Source organism: Triplophysa dalaica, chromosome 19, assembly GCF_015846415.1.
Source record: "Triplophysa dalaica isolate WHDGS20190420 chromosome 19, ASM1584641v1, whole genome shotgun sequence".
Taxonomy (NCBI): Eukaryota; Metazoa; Chordata; class Actinopteri; order Cypriniformes; family Nemacheilidae; genus Triplophysa; species Triplophysa dalaica.
In genome coordinates, this window is record NC_079560.1 from 13,833,189 (window position 1) to 13,852,583 (window position 19,395).

At 38.9% G+C, this 19,395-nt stretch overlaps 1 protein-coding gene across 3 annotated transcripts; it reads right to left on the reverse strand.

Moving 5' to 3' along the window:
- Positions 1–440: 440 nt before the first annotated feature.
- Positions 441–18,957, reverse strand: nsd1b (nuclear receptor binding SET domain protein 1b). Of its 3 annotated transcripts, none has more exons than XM_056731386.1 (23): positions 18,871–18,957; positions 17,570–18,127; positions 15,831–15,972; positions 15,568–15,740; positions 13,616–15,473; positions 13,426–13,538; positions 13,000–13,285; positions 12,656–12,756; positions 10,089–10,128; positions 9,405–9,574; positions 8,164–8,292; positions 7,966–8,089; positions 7,679–7,879; positions 7,103–7,282; positions 6,425–6,581; positions 5,393–5,598; positions 5,200–5,312; positions 4,853–5,122; positions 4,647–4,763; positions 3,722–3,863; positions 3,523–3,629; positions 2,854–3,052; positions 441–2,766 (listed from the first exon to the last, which is right to left on the reverse strand). In XM_056731386.1, the coding sequence occupies exons 2-23, from the start codon at positions 17,933–17,935 to the stop codon at positions 2,300–2,302; spliced, it is 5,661 nt and encodes a 1,886-aa protein (XP_056587364.1). In that variant the 5' UTR covers positions 17,936–18,127; positions 18,871–18,957; the 3' UTR covers positions 441–2,299. The 3 variants fall into 3 exon arrangements, with proteins under 3 accessions (XP_056587364.1, XP_056587365.1, XP_056587363.1); XM_056731387.1 differs by lacking the exon at positions 18,871–18,957 and adding an exon at positions 18,662–18,792 and having other exon boundaries at positions 17,597–18,127; XM_056731385.1 differs by lacking the exon at positions 18,871–18,957 and adding an exon at positions 18,662–18,792.
- Positions 18,958–19,395: the final 438 nt, after the last annotated feature.

The window sequence follows — 19,395 nt, forward strand, 5'->3', positions numbered from 1 at the left end:
TATCAATATATAAGATACATATGATTAAATTTAGGAATATTGTATCGATTTTTGCTAGGCTCATCAACATACAGTAAGCTTATCAAAGCTGTCGACACTGTCAGGGGAATGAACTGCATTAAGATTTTTTATTGATTTCTTCTGCGGGAAAACAAGGTATTTTGAAGAATGTTGGTAACCGAACAAAGGCGCTACTCATTGACTTGTGTCCATACAAAAGTACCACTGTTGTTCGGTTATAAACATTCTTCAAAGTATCTCATTTCATGTTCTGCAGAAGAAGAAAGTCCTGCAGGTTTGGAATTTTCATTTGGGATGAAGTGTACATTTAACAATAATGTCATGATATAAAGACATGACCCAGACAGTTGTGACAGAAACGCACCTTTATGTAATTTAAATGTGGTGTCAAGTTCTGCTTATATTTGACTGCAAAACAAAGAAAAAGTGAAGTACATGCAGGTACTGAGAGCAATAAATGTAGCAAACACATTTTGTTATGCTGTTTATTCTGTACAAAGCACTACAGCACAATGACAGTCTTTAATAACAAGGCAGCAGATATTTTTCCCCTTTTGCATGACATTCTGTCTGAAATAAACTGAAGTGGAACGTGGTGTGACTCAGAGCAGCGTTAAACCATATATTTAGTGCAATAATATACACGAGTAGAGCAAAAGGATTGCAGTTCTGCTCACTATTCAGAAGACTCGGTCAGTTCAATAGAAGAGTTCAGGAAACACCAGCAGACCTGTTTCATAACAATCCTAAATCATCCGTCATATAAATTAGCTTCACAAATCGCTATAAAAGACTTTGCTTTGTTGTCAATAATAATGTGACCAGTGTCAGTTCACATTTTTGAACATCACGTCAGATTTGACCTCCTGCCTCATACAATGTCACTTTCTACTATATATCTAAGGTATAAAAAATATATACAATAGTATAGAACAGTCAAGTGAGTTAGGGATGTTTCTGACCAATCGATTAACAAAATCGAAAGATATGTGAACTTAATTGATTAAAACATAAAGTGTTTAGTGCAAAAATAACTAATTTTGCAGCAAGTTGAAGTGCTGACTCAGTAGTGTTCGTAACTCTTCTCCTTGTTTGTTTGAGCAGCCTACGTGTTACATTTTGGCTTATCCAACAGTGTGATTTTGGGGCAGGACAAAAACTTTGTTCAAACAATGATGGGATGGTGTGGGCAGGGTGTGTTTGGGGACTGTTTGGTGCTAAATTTGATACTTAACCTTTAAATTCACAGCAGAATTGAGTGCAGCCAGAAAAAAACGTTAGTATTATACAGTTTTCCTTGTCGGATAGACAAAATCAAAACAGATGAATATTGATCATGGCAATTCCAGCTTAAGCCAATTTGGCTAAAGATGAATTTAAAGAAACATTAGATATTCTTTAAAATATATTAGAAGTACACTTAAAGGGATAGTTCTCCCAAAAATTTAAATTCTGTCATCATTTACTCATCCTCTGTTTGTTCCAAACCTGTATACATCTATTTGGTCTGCTAAACACGAAGGAAGACATTTGGAAGAATGTCCGTAACCAAACAGATTCCCATTGACTCCCATAGTATGTATTTCCTACTATAGGAGTGATTGGGAGATTAAATCTGTTTGGTTAGTGACATTCTTCCGAATATCTTCCTTCGTGTTAAGCAGAACAAGGAAATTATTCTACATAAGTGCTTCAACAAATAGTCTTTCCGTCATTTAACAAATGGCACTATTATATGTAGTAATTGGACTGAGATAATATTTTAATCTTTATCAACTATTCTCTTTTAACCAAATGTACTACTCTAACTCTTCAAAGCAAAATTTAGCCTAATCATTCCAAAAGTCCCCATTTACTCACAATGCAAATGTACAAAAAAGCATGTTTTGATAAAAGATACTTCTTTCTATTTGACATCATCTTTAAAAAAAGACAAAAATGACTTTCTATGTAAAATAAAATGTTACAGAAACAATATACTTCTTTCCCTCAAGAACTTCAATACTGTATTTTCATTCTCTTCACTTTTGCTTTAAGATAATTTCATTAGTGTTGCACAATTCTTGAAATTATTTTTGAAGTGTGCACAATCCCATGATGCCTAGCGATGATGTAACTGTCTATGAAGTGGCTCCTGTTTACTCATATAGTGCTCGAATCCATGCAATAATTTTCATCATTTCTTCCAAAGTGCAATTGTTAAATCCAACTTCATTTTCTTCAGAGATCAACTCCTAAGTGCACTCTTCATTTAAAGTTTCAATAAATATTAAAAATCTCAAACTTCAGTTTTCTCTTTCATTTCTAATTTCTCCACGATATCTCGACTGATGTTCTTCTCTCCCTCACTATCTCCTTCTACCTCCACCAGATCTTCTTTATCTTCTCCATAAGAAGAAATGGGTGAATATGCACAGTTCAAAGAGATGTTCACCGGACTGCTGGAGGGGTCACAGAGGACCTGAGGGGCTACATCAGGAGCCGTGTCCGGGAGAGTGGATTTGTTGTTGGTGTTTATGGAGTACGTGGTAACGGTTTCAGCTGTGAATTCTCGGATCTCACCGGGCTCGAGAGGCTGGGGGCCGCAGGGGTCGTGTTCGCTGCATGACAAGCGGCCGTCCAGCTTGGATATGAATAACATGCCGTCCCGATGTTCCACGCAGTATGAGCTGGGACACATCTCGCAGAAGGAGGCCGCCTCCTGACCGCACAAGTCACATTGATGCCATGGACACTCCCAACGGCCTGAAACATAATAACATGTGACATCAAAGTGATTTGTGGTAAATTTGCAGATGTTAATTAAATAAATGTCAGTGAATGAAGACAGACCAGCAGGTCTCTTGGTGAGATTAAGGCAGTCTGCGTGGTAAACTTTTGGACAGCCTGGCCTCTTGCAGGACACAATCTGTCCCCCATCTCCACAGCTGAAACACTCGTCCTCTCGCTCCTTGATCACTTCCTGGGATTTGCGTTTCATTTGGGATTTCTTCTTTAGTTTGCGGCCCTTATCGTCTGACGGGGGATTGTTCTGAGAGACAGAGATCATGTATTAACCTTTAAAGTAGTAGTTTAACTGCATTATATGAATAATAACCCTGGAAAGCTTTCCTCAAATTGTTTTTGACAGAAGAAATAAACACAAGAACGGCTTGGGAGAGTGAATTATCATGAAATTTTTATTTTATAGTGAACTACTCCTTTAAAATCCAGTTATCAATGCAGAAAGAATCACTGTATTATTGTTAAAAGATTATGCTTTGGCTACAATAACTATTATGTTTTTGTAAACATAATCAAATAAAATATAATTTTTCTTACAACCAATACAGTGTAAATTATTTTTAAGTGACTGAATTGTTTATTTCCAAAATTGTAATATTCCAAAATATTAGGGTTGCCAATTCTGCAGTTTTGGGCTAGTTTTGATTAGCCATAGGATCATTTTGTCCTGTAGATCTGGCAACCCAGTCCCATAGAGCTCTGAGGTTTGACTCTTACTTTTGGTCTCACTCCAAGGAATCCACTGCAGTTAGATGCACCGCATTTACACACCGTCTTCCCGTTGCCCAGACACTCAAGGTTATAGTTAAACGTTAACTCTGTGCCTTTAAAGACAAGAATCAAAACTTCATTTTTGGCAGAGCAGATTAAATGCAAGCATGTAGCCCAATGTGTTTTGAAAGGTGATTCGACTTACCAGCGGGGATATCTGTACGAGCAAAGAGCCCAACACGGGTGTCTCCATTGACTGTCCATTTTTGGGTCTCGCAGTTGGGTTGGCAACTGTGGTTCATGAAACGGGCTTCATTTCCCTTTGGCCCGGCATCAATTATTCGATCCTAGCAGAATAAATATAAAAAATAGAGATGCACTGATCCTTAATTTCACCACCGATACCTGATTGTGAGAGTGATATCTGCCGATATTTTAATATTTATTAACTTTCTGAATGTTATTAATTAATATAATAACTATGTATATTGAACATCAAACTGGTGATGTTTCTTAACATTTTCTATACACAGAGCACAAATTGATTGTATTTTCTTGTCCTCATTTGATTGACAGGATACATCGTCCCCGATCATAGGCTGTTTTTGAACTATTTCATTTTTTGACTTATACATTTCCCAATTATCGATATCGGTCGCTAAAAGATACCGATAATCGGGAGATATATCGGTGCATCTATTCTACATTTTTTTTTTACAAAAAATTCTTTCATAATTCACCCACATGCATATTAAAAATTTGGCGATAACTCATACCTCATCTCAAGACAAGATATTTCATCAGGAGGAGCTCAAGAACCAATGAGATTGAAAAAAGGTTATTGATGTGTAGTCATATTTGAAATTAGAGCTCAGATCCGCTTGGTTTATGTCATTTGAATTACTTTAATGATGGATGGATGAGCTTTTTGGAGAACATAAAACACAGATATTTGTATTATATCGATATGAATAAATATATTTAATTATGCTGAATTTAAAAAAGTAAGTAGTATACAACTGGTATGGTATGTGGATAAATAAATGATGAGAGAATATTATTTTTTTCATGAAATATTCTTTATACTGTGCTCATTCATCCGGAAGATCCGAAAAGTCTTAGAAACTCACCTTGTCCAGTGTGAGCATATAAAAGTTGCCAATATTGTTCTCTTGAGCGTGCTTAATCCGGGCACGGCATTCCTCCTCATCTATCACTTCTCCGACATACTCGTTGACAAAGTCCCCCTTAAGTATTATAACACAGAATCTCAAAAACCAAGTGATAATCAAACCAAAAGACATTAAAGACAAAACTTTAACATATGATCACACACCTTTTTAATATCGTGCATGCAGCGCAGCCCCCAGCCTCGAGACAGCGTCCTGAAGATCTCCACCTGACAGCACTGCCGTTTGGAGAAGCATTGGTTCAGGCAGTGCTCGCCTGCGGGACACACCAGCGGGTGGCACTCGTACAGTAGCATGCGGTTGATGCACTCTGAATCTATACCGCAAGGGTTCTCATCCGTCGCTTTACAGTTGCATCGTGGGATTTCCGAAAGGTCTGCCGAGATGATCTGCACCTTGCCGATTGGTTTGTTCACCTGTGGGATGTGCCTTGTTTAGATTCTCGCTATTGAATCATGTACGGGTGGCATTAACTGTCACTTATGGCCGGTACCTTAATATGTCTGTATGGTGGAGGTTTCTTGTCATTTCGTCTGTCTTCCTGCAGCTGTCGTAGTTCTTTCTCAGCCTGCAGTTCTTTAAACCTGTTTGCAGCTTCATCCAAAGCTGAGTCACAGTTTAAGAAATTTCACTTGCTTTGAACATCATGTGAGCATGGATATACATAAACATATAATCAATTTAACCTTTCTTATATGTAGAATCAACACCCTTTCCCATTTTCTCTTTATTGTTGGCATCGCCCTCCATATAAGGGAAAACACGAGCTTGGTAGGTCCATAGGTAATCATTCGAGCCAAAGAAAAGGACCGGGAACTCTCCGACATCATGTCTCATGCGCTGGATATTCTCAGGAATGCTTTCTGGATGGCTGACCTCTGCCGGCCACCACCTAACAGAGCAAATAAAGGATAATGGTATTCTTATTAGGGATGTAATGATTCACTGTGAGCTGGTTGAAAATCAATTATAATATATGACGATTCAATTAGGCTAACACGTTAAAGAGTACATAACATGAGATCATGAAAATGACATTTCATGCAGCGAGTAATGTAATGTTTGAAAGTAAGCAGTCTGTCAAGTTGTAAACCCAAAGGTGAATGAATAACAAAGTTATTGGCTTGGATAAAAGGGAGTCGACTCTGAATCACGCAAAGAGTCGTCCCTAGTCCGATTCGCGAACCGCCACGGATTAGCGTCACTGCTTATAGTCCCCGCCTACGTTTTGCTAGGTTTGCCTGCGAAAACTTCACTCTTCTACCCCAAACACCGTAGCTCGTAAACCACCAATCACAGAAGACTAGACCATGTGACCAATCACATCAGACTTGGCTAGCGGAAAGGAGGGGATTAGACAGATTAATCTCGGAATAAATCCATTGAGAAGTTAGGAAAGAAAAACTGCCTATGATTATGAAACAATAGCATTTTTACACCTTCTATTTACATAAACGTTGTTTGAAACTCCATAAACCAAAGTAGGACTTTAAAAATCCCTAGTTATGTACTCTTTAAATGAATCGCAATACTTGTTTCGAACAGCAGGGGCTGCTGTGTTTACTACAAACTCTGTAAACGTGGATATGCTGATGTTTCTTAATAAAAAGGTTAGAAGTTAGGAAAAAAAAGGCTTGGTCGATCATATTAAAGAAACTTTTGTAAACAAAGACACATGAGAAAAAAAAGGTTTGCAAGAATTTTTTTTGTGTTCTGACCTGTAACGGCCCACTTTCACCCATACGACCTCCTTGTAGTGCGGTTTCCTTCCGGCTCGACAGTCGTTGCAGTACCAGCTGCCTTCTGGCATGTCGATTTTCAAGCATTCTTTGTGGAACGCGGCAGGACACGATTCACAGCACAGTAGACTTCCACCTGTGAAGAGAAGCGAGACCAAAAGTGTTTCTCTAAATGACCTTGTAAAGGGATAGTTCACGCAAAGATAAACAACCTTTCATCATTTACTCACTCTCATGTCATTTTTGCCCTGTATGACTTTCTGTCTTTTGCAGGACACAAAGGAAGATATTTTGAAGAATGATGGTAACCGAACAACATTGCACTCCATTGAATTCCATGGAATGAACACAAAACCACTAAAACATTTCTCAAAATATTGTCTTTTTGTCTTTTGTGTTCCACAGATGAAAGGCTTATACGGATTTTGAACAACATGAGGATGAATAAATGATAACGTTTTGAATAAAAAGTTGTGCTTTATCAATGTTGAAGCTTCTTCATAATACAAATTCTTCCACATTTTTATTTTTGTTTTCCATGAAGAATAATAAAACATGTTTGAAACAACCGTCATGTCTGAACTATTCCTTTTTATTTATTATAGACCTACAAAATTCTAGATAAGAAATGGTTGCCAGTCACGGCTGGACTCAAACCTTCAGAGCAGACGAAGCACCAGCTGACGTTGACGTGCTCATGGTTGCGGCAGCCCTTGCGCGGTGTGAAGTGATTGGGACACACAATACTGATGTCGGTCAGCGTGACACTTCCAGCAGGTATGCATTGATCATCTGCATGATACGCCACAGGACACCTGATGCAGCAAGTGAGCTGACCTGCGACACAAAATATGTCAAAATTCTGAATAAACAAGCCAAATGCTCTTAAAGGGAAAGTTCATCCAAAAATGAAAATTCTGTCATCGTTTATTTACCCTCATGTCAGTTTAAACCTGTATGACTTTCTTTCTTCTAGAGAAAACAAAAGAAGATCTATGGAAGAATGTTGGTTACAAAACAACATGGAGCCCCACTGACTTCCACCGTATAGACACAAAACCACTGAGACACTTCTCAAAATATCTTCCTTTGTGTACCGCAGAATCAAAATAAAGAGTCATTTTCAGGTTTGAACGCAGAATAATTTTTTTGCTGAATTGCTGAACTGTCCCTTTAAATCTGTGCGAGATTTAATTGAGACAAATATCTCAGCACAAACCTTCAGATACCAACCTTTAGATGTGGATGGGTTGGTAGGGTTGGTAATAAAACACGACAGACACGCGTGAAGAGGGCAGCGGAAGGCCCGGTTCAGAGCCACCGTGGGGCCGTGGTTGGCCACACACTCCCCGTGATAAAACTTCCCACATTCAGGAAGCATGCAACGCCTCACATCCTCACTTAAGCTCTTACAGGAAAAGCAGGAGTGTATGCCTATCAAAACATTTATGAAATAAACGTCAACACACACCAAAAACGTTCCATAGTGTCAACAAGAAAATGATGAAGTCGGGACCCACCAGTTGTGCACTCCTGACACAAAATTGTCTCTCCTGGAGTCTCGCTCAGCCCAGTGCATTGTAGGTGAAATGCCCCGCAGCATTGACCCTCGCACAAAAGCAAATCTCCCTTTTTCTCACACACCTTCAACAAAAAGGACCATTCAACTTACTTTGTTTATTAGCGATAATACAGGTGACCCCAGAAAACAAACCTACCTGACACACGTGTCCCTTGAAGAGGGTGCCGTCATCTTTTTCACCAGAGAGCCTCTTGGTGGCTGAGAGATCATCAGATTGCGATTGACCTTTCGTTTCAGAAGGCAAGCCATCATTGGGAACAAACATCTGAATGTCATATAATAAGATCAGTTAAGGTCTAAAGTATACTTTGTTGCAATCTGTTTTGTGTGTTTAAGTAATGAATACTGCATTTGAGGAGTTCTTAGAAGTCACATTACATATTTTATGCCATTAAAAACAATTCTTCATTAATACTATAAATGTCAGATGCCTTGTGGTCCAATACGGTGTAGTTCAATAATCTGCCAGCAGGGGCTAACCTGCAGTCTTCTGTGTCTTTCACTACAAAGTTGAACCGCAGAAAAAAAGAGTTTCAGTTTTTCTGAATTCACTATTTATAGGTATGCGGAAATCATTCTTTCATGTGATAACCTGGATTTTTATCAGTTTTCATGTGACTTGTCATTGTCATGCTGTCGGTCTTTCACAGTGTTGTTGGATGACTGAATCTCACTCCCGAGGTATCGATTTTGTTAAAATTCAGACACTGGACTTTACATTAAACAATACATATACAATTACATTATATTTTTAATGCTCTCTCATTTTTTCCGCGGCTGTATTGTTTTAGTTATTGCTGCATTTCTGTCATGTTCACATCTGGTGGTGATGATGATGATGATGGTGGTTCCTCTGACCACAGAACTGACACTCGGTATAAACTCTAGAGACTGCTGTGTTCGAAATCATTCAGATATTTGCATTATCAGAATAAAGAGACCAGTGAGTGAATTAAATACTGCATGGCTCTCAGCATACACAAAACAATTTGAACCATCCAATTTTGGCAAAAGGATATGATGTTACACACCATTGCGTCTATTTTTATTACATAATAAATCACAAATAATACTTCTGAATTAGTTGAATCTATGTGTCAAATACCTCTTTGTTTTGCTCTGATTACAACATTGTCTATGATGACAATATAAATTGCAATAATGGTATGTATTCTATTTCATATGTTATGCTATATATAAATTTTTTACTGTTTTATGTAATTTATTTTAAAAAACATTGGAAAAAAGCGCTATAAACAAATCTGAATTGATTTGCAAATACATAGGTCTGAGTGTCAAACTGTAAGTTTGGTGCTGAAAAAAACTTAGTTTTTGTTTGAATAGAGCTTTAAGTTTAGGAAGAATTCTTTTACTGACCTGTGAATTCACAGCATCTGAGTTATTTTCAACTGATTCTGGGTCAGCTGCCTGAGGCACAGCCGGGGAAATGACTGTCTCCATCTCAGGACTTTCAAGGATAGAGGCAGCCGGTGTGTCGATGGACTCGAACGGCTTGTTCTTACTTTTTGATGATTGTTGTCCCACGCCTTTATTTACACAAACATTCAAACAACGCACACAAACATATTAAATAAATCTTTATAATAAAACCTTTTTAACAACAATTTACTTTTGCTGCCGAATGATAAGAGATTTTTATCAGTTTATGAGATAACAATTGTGGGACTGAATTAAACCGGTCAAATGATCAAGCACGAGAAATCTATTATTTTTATTTCCTCCCTAGGAATAAATCCCATGATCTTGGGGTTGCCAGCACAATGTTCAACTAGTTAAGATACCCAAAGCCTATGTGCATTCTCAAGTTTTAGGATAAGCAGAGATATGAACATAGCACGTCTACTGGTGTGGCACCATCTGTGTCTCAATCTTTAAGCACTCCGTTTTAGATGAGTTTAATGTAAGTGATGGGCAGGTGTCTTCTTATATGCTTGTTAAATCGCCTTGAACTCATTCTGACTGTCGGCTATGTTTCTAAAATAACATGCCCTCCCTCATATTTTCAATAAAATGATGAACAGTTTTAAAGGCTTGACAAACCTGAGTTAGCCGCATGTCCAGATGTTTTCTGTGACTTCACCTGTGAATGACAATGACGTTAGCTGGATTCTCTCATATTCTTATATGGCAATTATTAATTTAAATATCGCATATGCCCAAACTTTATTTAGATTTGAAGGAACAGTTTACCCAAAAATGACAATTCTTTCATCATTTACACTGTATGACCTTCTTTCTTGTTTTAAACAATGTTGGTAACCCAGAACAGCTTTGTCCCTATTGACTTCAATTGAAATCACTTATCTCAAAATATCTTGTTTTGTGTTCCACAGAAGAAATTTTTATGCAGGTTATGAATGACTTGAGGGTGAACAAATGATGACATCATTTTTATTTTAGGTGAACAACCCCAGGGGTTCCCAAAGTAGGGGTCAGGACAGGGTCGCGAGATGATTTCCCGAAATCAATTGTTTTTAATTATTAGAAATAGTATTAATAATCATATTATTTTATCAATAAGTGTAACAAGATGTAAAAATATTAGTCAAGTTCAAAATAAAAACATGCAAATAAAAAGCCATCAGCCTTTCGAATTTCCTGACCCTCGATCGTGACCCCTGAGGTGACTACGTCACATTAATGAGCAAACACATGGTTATATGTATTGAGTCAAGCACCACGTTAAACATTCGCATAGGCTATGTCCACGCAGATAATTTTTAAGGCTTTAAGTTTAGTTTTTTTTTGTCGATATGAAACGTTAATATCGACCAAAGACAACGCAGAAAGGCCATAGACATCTGGTACAAGAAGAGGCGATTTGCATAAAGAGGACATCCATCAGAGCTCGAATCAGCCTTATTCCAAGTGCCAAAAGTACAGAGAGGAATTTATCCGGTATTTACATGCGTTATTGTCAACCAAGTACTGCATCCCCAATGTGTTGTCTGCACTGAACTGCTCGCACACGGAAGCCTGTAAAAATGCTACGACACTTGATAACCAAGCATCCCTCTTTTGCTGCTAAACCAGTAGATTTTTGGGGCTTCAAGGTGGGAAGTGATAGACTTCTTCACAATGTTAACACTCTATGAATTCGTCAAGCTTAGAGAACATGTCAATCATGCCCATTTCAACTCGCTCGCTCCAGCGTTCAAGTTTTCTCTTAAATGCATGGATTTTATCCTTAAGTGACATGACGCTTGTGTTTTCACCTTGCAACGACATATTAAGTCCATTTAGTTTTTCAAATATACAAGATAAATATGCAAGCCTTGTTAACCAGTTAGAATCAGTGAGGTGGTCAGCGAGCTGGGACCCATGCTCCATCAGAAATAAGCAGTAATAATTGATGTAGTTGACCGTTTTTATTGAGGTCTCAAGAATACTTTTAAGTTCTGGGTCAAGTGTTTTGCTCTCGGCACTTGCAAGGCTCTTGCTTTAAAGTACCAGTGAAATAAAAAATGACATTCATATATTTTCATGAAATACTGCAGCGTTTATAATAAATAGCATCTCAATGTGGGTCATTTTCTTTTTTAAATTCATGTACCCTCATTATCTTCAGTTAAAATCCGAAAATGCACTTCCGCCCTGAAATGACTTTCCATCTGAAATGAAGTGAATTAGACGGCTTGGGCGGAGCATCAGTTAACCCCTCCCCTTCAACTTTACGTATAATGTGAGTTTCAATTTCAAAGTGTAACAGCTGTTTTTATACATCGAATCAATTTGCAGTGAAAAACGCAGGCCACGCCCACTAATTTTCTCATTTGAAGTTCCTTTTCACTCGAAAATGTGTAACAACGCGATTGCAACTTTCCGTTCACAGGACTTAAATACCATTTTTTACCCAGCATCGCTCCAGCTCCATCGGCACACACACCTATGAACTCGCCCCAAGCCAATCCCTCTTCATCTTGTTTGTTGTCAACTTTTGTGAATATTATAAAACAAATAATATAGGCCTAATGAGTATATTACTAAATAATATCATGTTAGAGTGTGTTCTTTTGTGTTGTCATTATGCGCGAGTAACTGGCACTGTTACTTTGGGGGTCGTGGGCTGGAATGTTTGGGAACCCCTGTACTAGACTTATATAATAACATATTTCCCCTTGATCGTATAGATGTTGCAAAAGAAAGACATTTATTGATTTAGTCATATTGAATTCTATTGGTCTTTTAGGAACAAGAAATAAAAACGTATGATTCTATAACAAAACAACAGGGCTCTGTATGAAGTGAGTAGAATCGAGTGAATTTAAAAGGATAGTTCACCCAGGTTGTTCCAAACCCGTATAAATGTCTTTGTCTGATGAACAACAACAGTATGTCAGTAACTAAACAGATCTCATCCCCCATTTATACCATGGGAGTCGAAGGGGGGTGAGATCTGTTTGGTTACTGACATTCTTCCAAATATCCTCCTTTGTGTTCATCAGACAAAGACATTTATACAAGTTTGGGTGAACTAACCTTTTAAATTCACTCGATTTTACTCACTTATTCAGAGCCCTGTTCTTTTAATATAGAATCATACGTTGATGTATAAAATGACAGATTTTTCATTTTTGGGTGAGCTGTTCGTTTAATCGAGTGAATACCTTTCGTTTAAGCATGAGAATTGGTTCAGCCTCAAGTGAACTTTCCAGAATTTTTTGGGTGGGCTTCCTTTGTCTCTTTGTGCTAAGACACACACCACCACCTATTAAAAATGATGAAAAATAGTGAATATTTTGACTATCCTGACTATTAATAAAAATGTTCTTTAACCATAAATAATTTATATTCAGTGAATAAATAAAATAAGCACTGTTGTTACTCAGCAGTAGGCCAAATACAACAACTTTATCATACCGTTACAGTATCCCATACAGTAATAATGCCAATGAAAAGTAAAGAAAACGGCATTTTCATGAAGCACACTGAATGGGTCACATCTACTCACCAATGGCCAAATCATTTTGACAATGAAGCTGTTCCTTATGAGTTTCAGCACATGGAGATGGTGCTGTTTCAGGAGGAGGAGTCATTGTATCTATAGACAAAACCTGAGCCTCATCATGTTGATCATGTGGAGCGTCTTCGATTGCGGATGTGGTTTTGGACATCTCTTCAGGAGGAGGAGTCTCTACTTCTGGCACGGATTGCGACACACCTTGTTCTCTTGTTTGAGGTGTCTGTGTGGTTCCTGGTGCTTTCTCTAATGGATCACTACAGTTGTGTTTTTCAACCTATGTGCAGTTTACAAAACGCATCAGAATGGTATACTGAGTAAGAGAATATAAAATAACCTTCCAACATCCAGACTGAATCGTGGAAAGTGCATTAGCGTAGCATCAACTTAGCATTAGCGTAGTATAAATGGAACTACCTTAGTAGACGACTGAGGTTTCTTTTTTGATCTCTTCTTAGTGGAAAAGAACTGATCATACTCCTCTGTCCATTCGATGAGTCTTTTGCTAGGTTTTCGAATACGTTTGCGTTCTGCGAAAAAAGACGATATGAAGGTAAAGAAAACCTACATGTTATCTATAGATGACATTATCCACGAATTCCCTTACCTGTGGGGATGTTGTTTATTTGACTGTTGCTTTGAGAAGTCTCTGATGCATTTGTGTTACTCTCCTTCCCAGGGTCTACCGAACTTGACTTGTTTGTGCCATCTATCAAGATGTCACAATTTTCTGAGGACAACTCTGGTAATGGTCCTGCCTCTTGCGTACGATTCCCTTCATCTAGATGTAATTCTCTGTCACTGAATTGGTCGAACTTCTGCCAGCGTTTTTTGGGCACATTTGCAGAAAACTTGGTGTCTGGTTCTGATGATGAAAGCCGGTGTTCAGATATTACTTTACCAAATGGATTTTGAATCATCACTGTGTCCACAGTGGGTGCTCTGGTTTTTGTCTTTCTATTTTCCAGAAATTGAACTTTTTTGCTTTTGCTCTGAGCACTTTTAGAAACTGTGGAAGTGAGATGATTTTCAGAGATAGCACCGCTGTAAGAGGTACCACCTTGTAGGATCTCCATTGCCTTATTTTGTCTAGATTTCCTCCCGCTCTTCTTCTGTTTGGCTGTGAAGTTTTTGGTTTGTTTACATTGTGAAAACACAGTGTTGGTTGTGTCCGACTCGTCCTTTATGTCATTCGTGGGAATCAACGATGGTTCCTCTTTAATAAGATGGTCTTTGGGTAAGGGTTCCATTATCAATGGTTTTCCTTCTTGTTCTCTGCTATCGTGCATATCCTTGAGCACCATTAAGAATGTACTAAACTTATAGTTTACATCAGGCCTAAAACACTTTCCACTATGATCTTTATCAAGTGACTTAAAGGTTATTTCCTTCATGTTTTCAAGATCTTCCATTTTTAAGCACAAAGACGATGCGGAGGAACTTGAAGATAGACCAGAAACACGGTTCTCTTGTTTAAATTTCATTGAAACTGATGGAGATATCCAAGAGGATTCATCTTCAGATTTTACTAAATGTTTATCATCCTTCAGACTTAGATCGGAAGATGACGGAGCATGCGCGTCAATTTTTGAATCCTTTTTGAGATCGTGGCTTGGTGTAGTTGCTGTCTTCTCCTTGGCACCTATTTTTTCAGTTTCTGTAAAATCAGAAGAATTCTGTGCCTCAACATTTGAGGTCGACCCTTGATTTTGGTTGGAGATCTGTGTCTTATTGTGCTCCGCCTCCTCCATCGCCTTCAGCGCTCTAGTCATCAGACGACTGCTTGCAGGAAGGCACTTCACTCTCCTATCGAGGGCCTTCTTGGCTTCAACAGACAAATGCTCTAGTCCTGTGATGTCCTTGGATTTCACGCTTGCTGAATCTGGCATCTTAATTTTACAAGACACCTTTCCAAAAGAGCAGTTAACGGATTTAATTCCTGCACGACCATGTGCCCCATTGACTTGACTCTTCCCTGCTTTGCTGAACCAAAGGCCGCCTTGGTTCTCAACGTTCTTCTTTACTTCAAGATCATTTGTTACAGAATGTTGACTTGAATTTGAGTTTGCCTGTGTATTGGCAACACTTTGCTTTGATATTCGTTCACTGCTTTTGGGACACCTGCGGATCTGAGGAACCGAATCAATGTCAGAGTAGGGACTGTCAGAAGGCTCCACAACCTTGTCCTTCTCATAATTCCATTCCAACTCTTTGACGACGGGTGTTGATAAAGTCTTTTTTAGCTTTTTGGTTATTTTGGTCTTTTGGAGAACTGCCCCGTTGGTGACAGGGCTAACGTTGATGAATCCCACCGAAGACACCCTTTTTTCTTTTCCCATTGTGGTTAAATGAGAGATGTTTTTGGTGAGCTCTGACCGGGGAGTTGTCACCCTTGGCTTCTCTAGAAGAACCGCTTCAGCCTCAGCCACGCTAGCACTCCAAGAGTTGAGAAAACGTTTGGGTATCTGCAAAGTAACAGTAGAGTAACAATTTCACAGGAGGTTTAAAGGTACCAAAATATACTCTTAACTGAGACTTAACATGTGATTCAGAAATTACAGAGTATCTGCGGTTGTCGTCTTTCTGTCGTCCAGTTCCTTTGACAAAAGGAAGATTGTTAAACTGATATCCACCCAGAAATATATGAGTAGATCGCTCTGCAACCCATGCTCGTTCTTCAGGTTCCCCAAATGTCTTGAGGAAATACTGACGACTGGGCCTAACTGGTGGCTCTGAAATACAATCAAACAAAACATTGAACTATTGAGCTTTTTGACACAGTAAATACATGAGGATTTATGTTTGCGGTGTCATGTATTTACCTTTAATTCTGTGGTAAACTCCCTCTGTTGGGTCAACAGTCACCTGACATGGCCACCACGGTCTACGGTTAAATTTTGCCCATATAACTTCACCCTCCAAATATTTAACTGGTGGCAGAGCTTTGGTTTTCTGCTTTTTTGTCTGTTCATAAAGGAAGTTAGGATGAATTCAAAATGCAAACAAAATGGTTAGTAAAATATTTTTTGATAAAAAATAATCCAATTCATAAGAAACATTCTAGTACCTTTTCACCTACGAGATATATTAATATTATTATTAATATGGGATATGACTATATTATTGGTACAAATAGATGAATGAGATATTAAAATACTAACATAATCTTGATTTTGGGACCATTTGGATAAAGTAAATTTCAAAAAGTAAATTTTGAGAAAAGCTCCACCATTATTGGTTTGCAGATGACACGTGGTGTGATATTTAGAATCCAAATATAAAAGATATAAATATTTTGTATTTTTGTGTTGTGCGAAATTGAAACTTTTTGGGGCCACTGTTATTCAATATGTAAACTTTTTTCCATTTGGCTATTTACTTATTAAGTTTAATGCCATTCCATTCCATTTTCTACCGCTTATCCGAACTACCTCGGGTCACGGGGAGGCTGTGCCTATCTCAGGAGTCATCGGGCATCAAGGCAGGATACACCTGGATGGAGTGCCAACCCATCGCAGGGCACACACACTCACTCATTCACTCACGCACTCACACCCTACGGACAATTTTTCCAGAGATGCCAATCAACCTAGCATGCATGTCTTTGGACCAGGGGAGGAAACCGGAGTACCCGGAGGAAACCCCCGAGGCACGGGGAGAACATGCAAACTCCACACACACAAGTCGGAAGCGGGAATCGAACCCCCAACCCTGGAGGTGTGAGGCGAACGTGCTAACCACTAAGCCACCGTGCCCCTCAAGTTTAATGCCACTTCATGCTAAAATGTTTTTTTGCCTAACAAAGATGAACTCCCCATCTAGGCTCTAAACAAAAAGACATAAGAGTTTAAAGGTCGGTCTCCATATTTACGAATGTATCAAATTGGATTTCGGTTGCTGCAGAGTAGGGCTGCCAAATGATTTACCATGATTAATCGCATCTGGAGTCTTTTTACATAAAATATGTCTGTGTATTGTGCATAGTAATTTTGTATTTATAAAAACATATACATACATATTTAGAAAATATTTACATGTATTTATTTATATTTACCAATAATTTAAATGTTTTATATAAATATTAAATGTTTACATTACATTATATCACATACGTATATTATGTAAACACAAACTTTTATTCTAGATGCTTTTAATCGCATTTATTGACAGCCCTACAGCAGAGGTTTTTGTGCTGGTCTGGATTTTTTGGAAATCCATAAAGCTTTTAAAAAATATAATACTATACATTTATTTTAAATAAATAATATGATATTTTAAAGCTTATTCCACTCAAATTTGACCTGTTTTTAAAGACCCAACACATTCAATAACATATTAAACTGTTAATGAATTAAATTTCACTGTGTTAAATCACTGGCCGCTTCAATCTAAACTCAACATAGAACCGGTTTCATTTGTCCCTGTCTTTTTGGCCAAATTTACACTATTTTTTTTATTTTTTAATATGCTGTCTATGTTTAAAGATGGCTAGAGATATAGTGGTGGTAGTAATTTGTAGGGGGAGTTGTGGGGGGTGTGAATTAACTGAACCAGAACTTGCCATTATAATCCCAGCAGGGCTACTCACAAGAGAGGAAAGCCCACCATCACTTTTAGACACGTCTTCAAAGTTGGCTTCTTGGTCCCGGGTTGCAGCAACCTTTGATTTTTTGCTTCTAGTTGGACAAAGCTTGACATCCAATCTTGTCTTTGAACTTGCGTTTGTTGTATGGTCCTTTCTAGATCCCCTCGAGGCCCTTCCCACCAGAGACTCCGACTCGGTGTCCATAGCGTCCTCTTCTTCCTCATCTTCAAACAAAATTGACTCGAAGTGCAGTCCGTTGGCGAAGGGACTGGAGGAATCCAGACTGAAATCAGGACTGGGCGGAGACGTGCAGCTGTCAATCTCAGCCAAACTGCTTTCCATCTTCTAATGGCACACTGAGCCAGACTAGCTCGATCTGCACATCGTCTCGTAAACCTTGTGGCTTTTAAAGGACTACGTTCACGACCAGGCCAACGCTGACCAGGAATGCATCATGCACCTGTGGGCAGGTGCCACATTCTGCAGCATCCCCCAAGTGTGCGCTCACATGGCTAAACTACAGTGTTCCGTTCTCTGAAAAACATACACATGTGTAATATAAACCTGTGGATTATTGCATAGCTTCTATAACGGAAGTTAAATAAGTGACGCTTCGCCTCTAAAAGCCTCGTGTTTCGCAAACAAAACCAATTGGTAAGCGGCGCCCTGCTTTGCTTTCATCACATTCTAGCGTACTGCAAACTACAAAACACTTCAAGCAGTGGCAGTATGGTTGGATGGCAGTATGGTTGGATGGCAATGCGAACATACATGGCGCGGCAGTAATAACACGCGCACACATATGACATAGAGCGCAGTGAACTCTTCCCAACTCATTTCACATGAAGTGAAACATGATGCGATGCGCAATTGACACGCGTGTGAAACTGACAGCGATGTGCCCCCTGTGATAACAAAAAGCACGCGCGCTATTCATGTATAATGCATTGTTATTATTTCAAACAGACACCAGCACGAGTTCACACCGGCCCACTGTTTAACACTTCGTTGTTTTAAAACACATTTAAGATTAAGATCAAGTTCAAGGCAACGCCGACGAAATCTTACCATTTACACGTTGGGCAGAGTCATTCATATTAAAAACTCTCCGTTCGTCCGCGCCAAATGACCCCTTTTCCCAAATTGTGAAAGTGGATGAAGAAAATCCCAGCCGCAGCTGCAGTAGTAGGCCAGAGAACCTGAGAACACATTCGTGCTATCATCACTCTACCCCTCTAATGTAAAAATAGATCAAACACATGCATTGTAACACTCACACAGAGAGGCACCTATCCGACGCGCGACGTCTCAAAGACAACGCACCTCTACGACGCGGACGCCGCACTTTTCATTTTCAATGATTGTTCTGTGCTTTCCTTGCTGTCGACCTGCCCCTGGTTCTGTTTCAAGCCCGTGACTGTATGTGTCTATGAACAGCAGCCAATCGGCACGGCAACCCAACCCCCTGTGTGTGTGAGAGGAGCTCAACTCCCGTGCTTATACTTTATAGCAAAACACAATTATGCATAAATAAGAAAGCGCTTTAATGTTGACGCAAAACGTCCCGACGTTCGTATTTGCTCCCCTCTCACTTGCTGCAACGTGCACGATGAGCCGACATCATAACCCTTAAGTCGTCCATTATCATGTTTTAAACCCTCTAAATGTTATGAAACATACCCAAACAAACACCACAAAGCAGGAAACATTCGTGTTCGTATTGAATACACGCGTTTTCTTTTCAGGTTCAGAGCTCTTGGTATAATTCAAGATGGAGTCGGCTGTTGGCACAGGCCACAAAG

Coding starts and splice junctions, on each gene's coding strand:
- nsd1b (XM_056731386.1), bottom strand. CDS start 17,935: ATGGAAAGCAGTTTGGCTGAGATTGACAGCTGCACGTCTCCGCCCAGT. Junction 10,129..12,655: donor TTCTCATGCTTAAACGAAAG/GTATTCACTCGA, acceptor TGTCATTCACAG/GTGAAGTCACAGAAAACATC. Junction 3,053..3,522: donor TCCTTGGAGTGAGACCAAAA/GTAAGAGTCAAA, acceptor TCTGTCTCTCAG/AACAATCCCCCGTCAGACGA.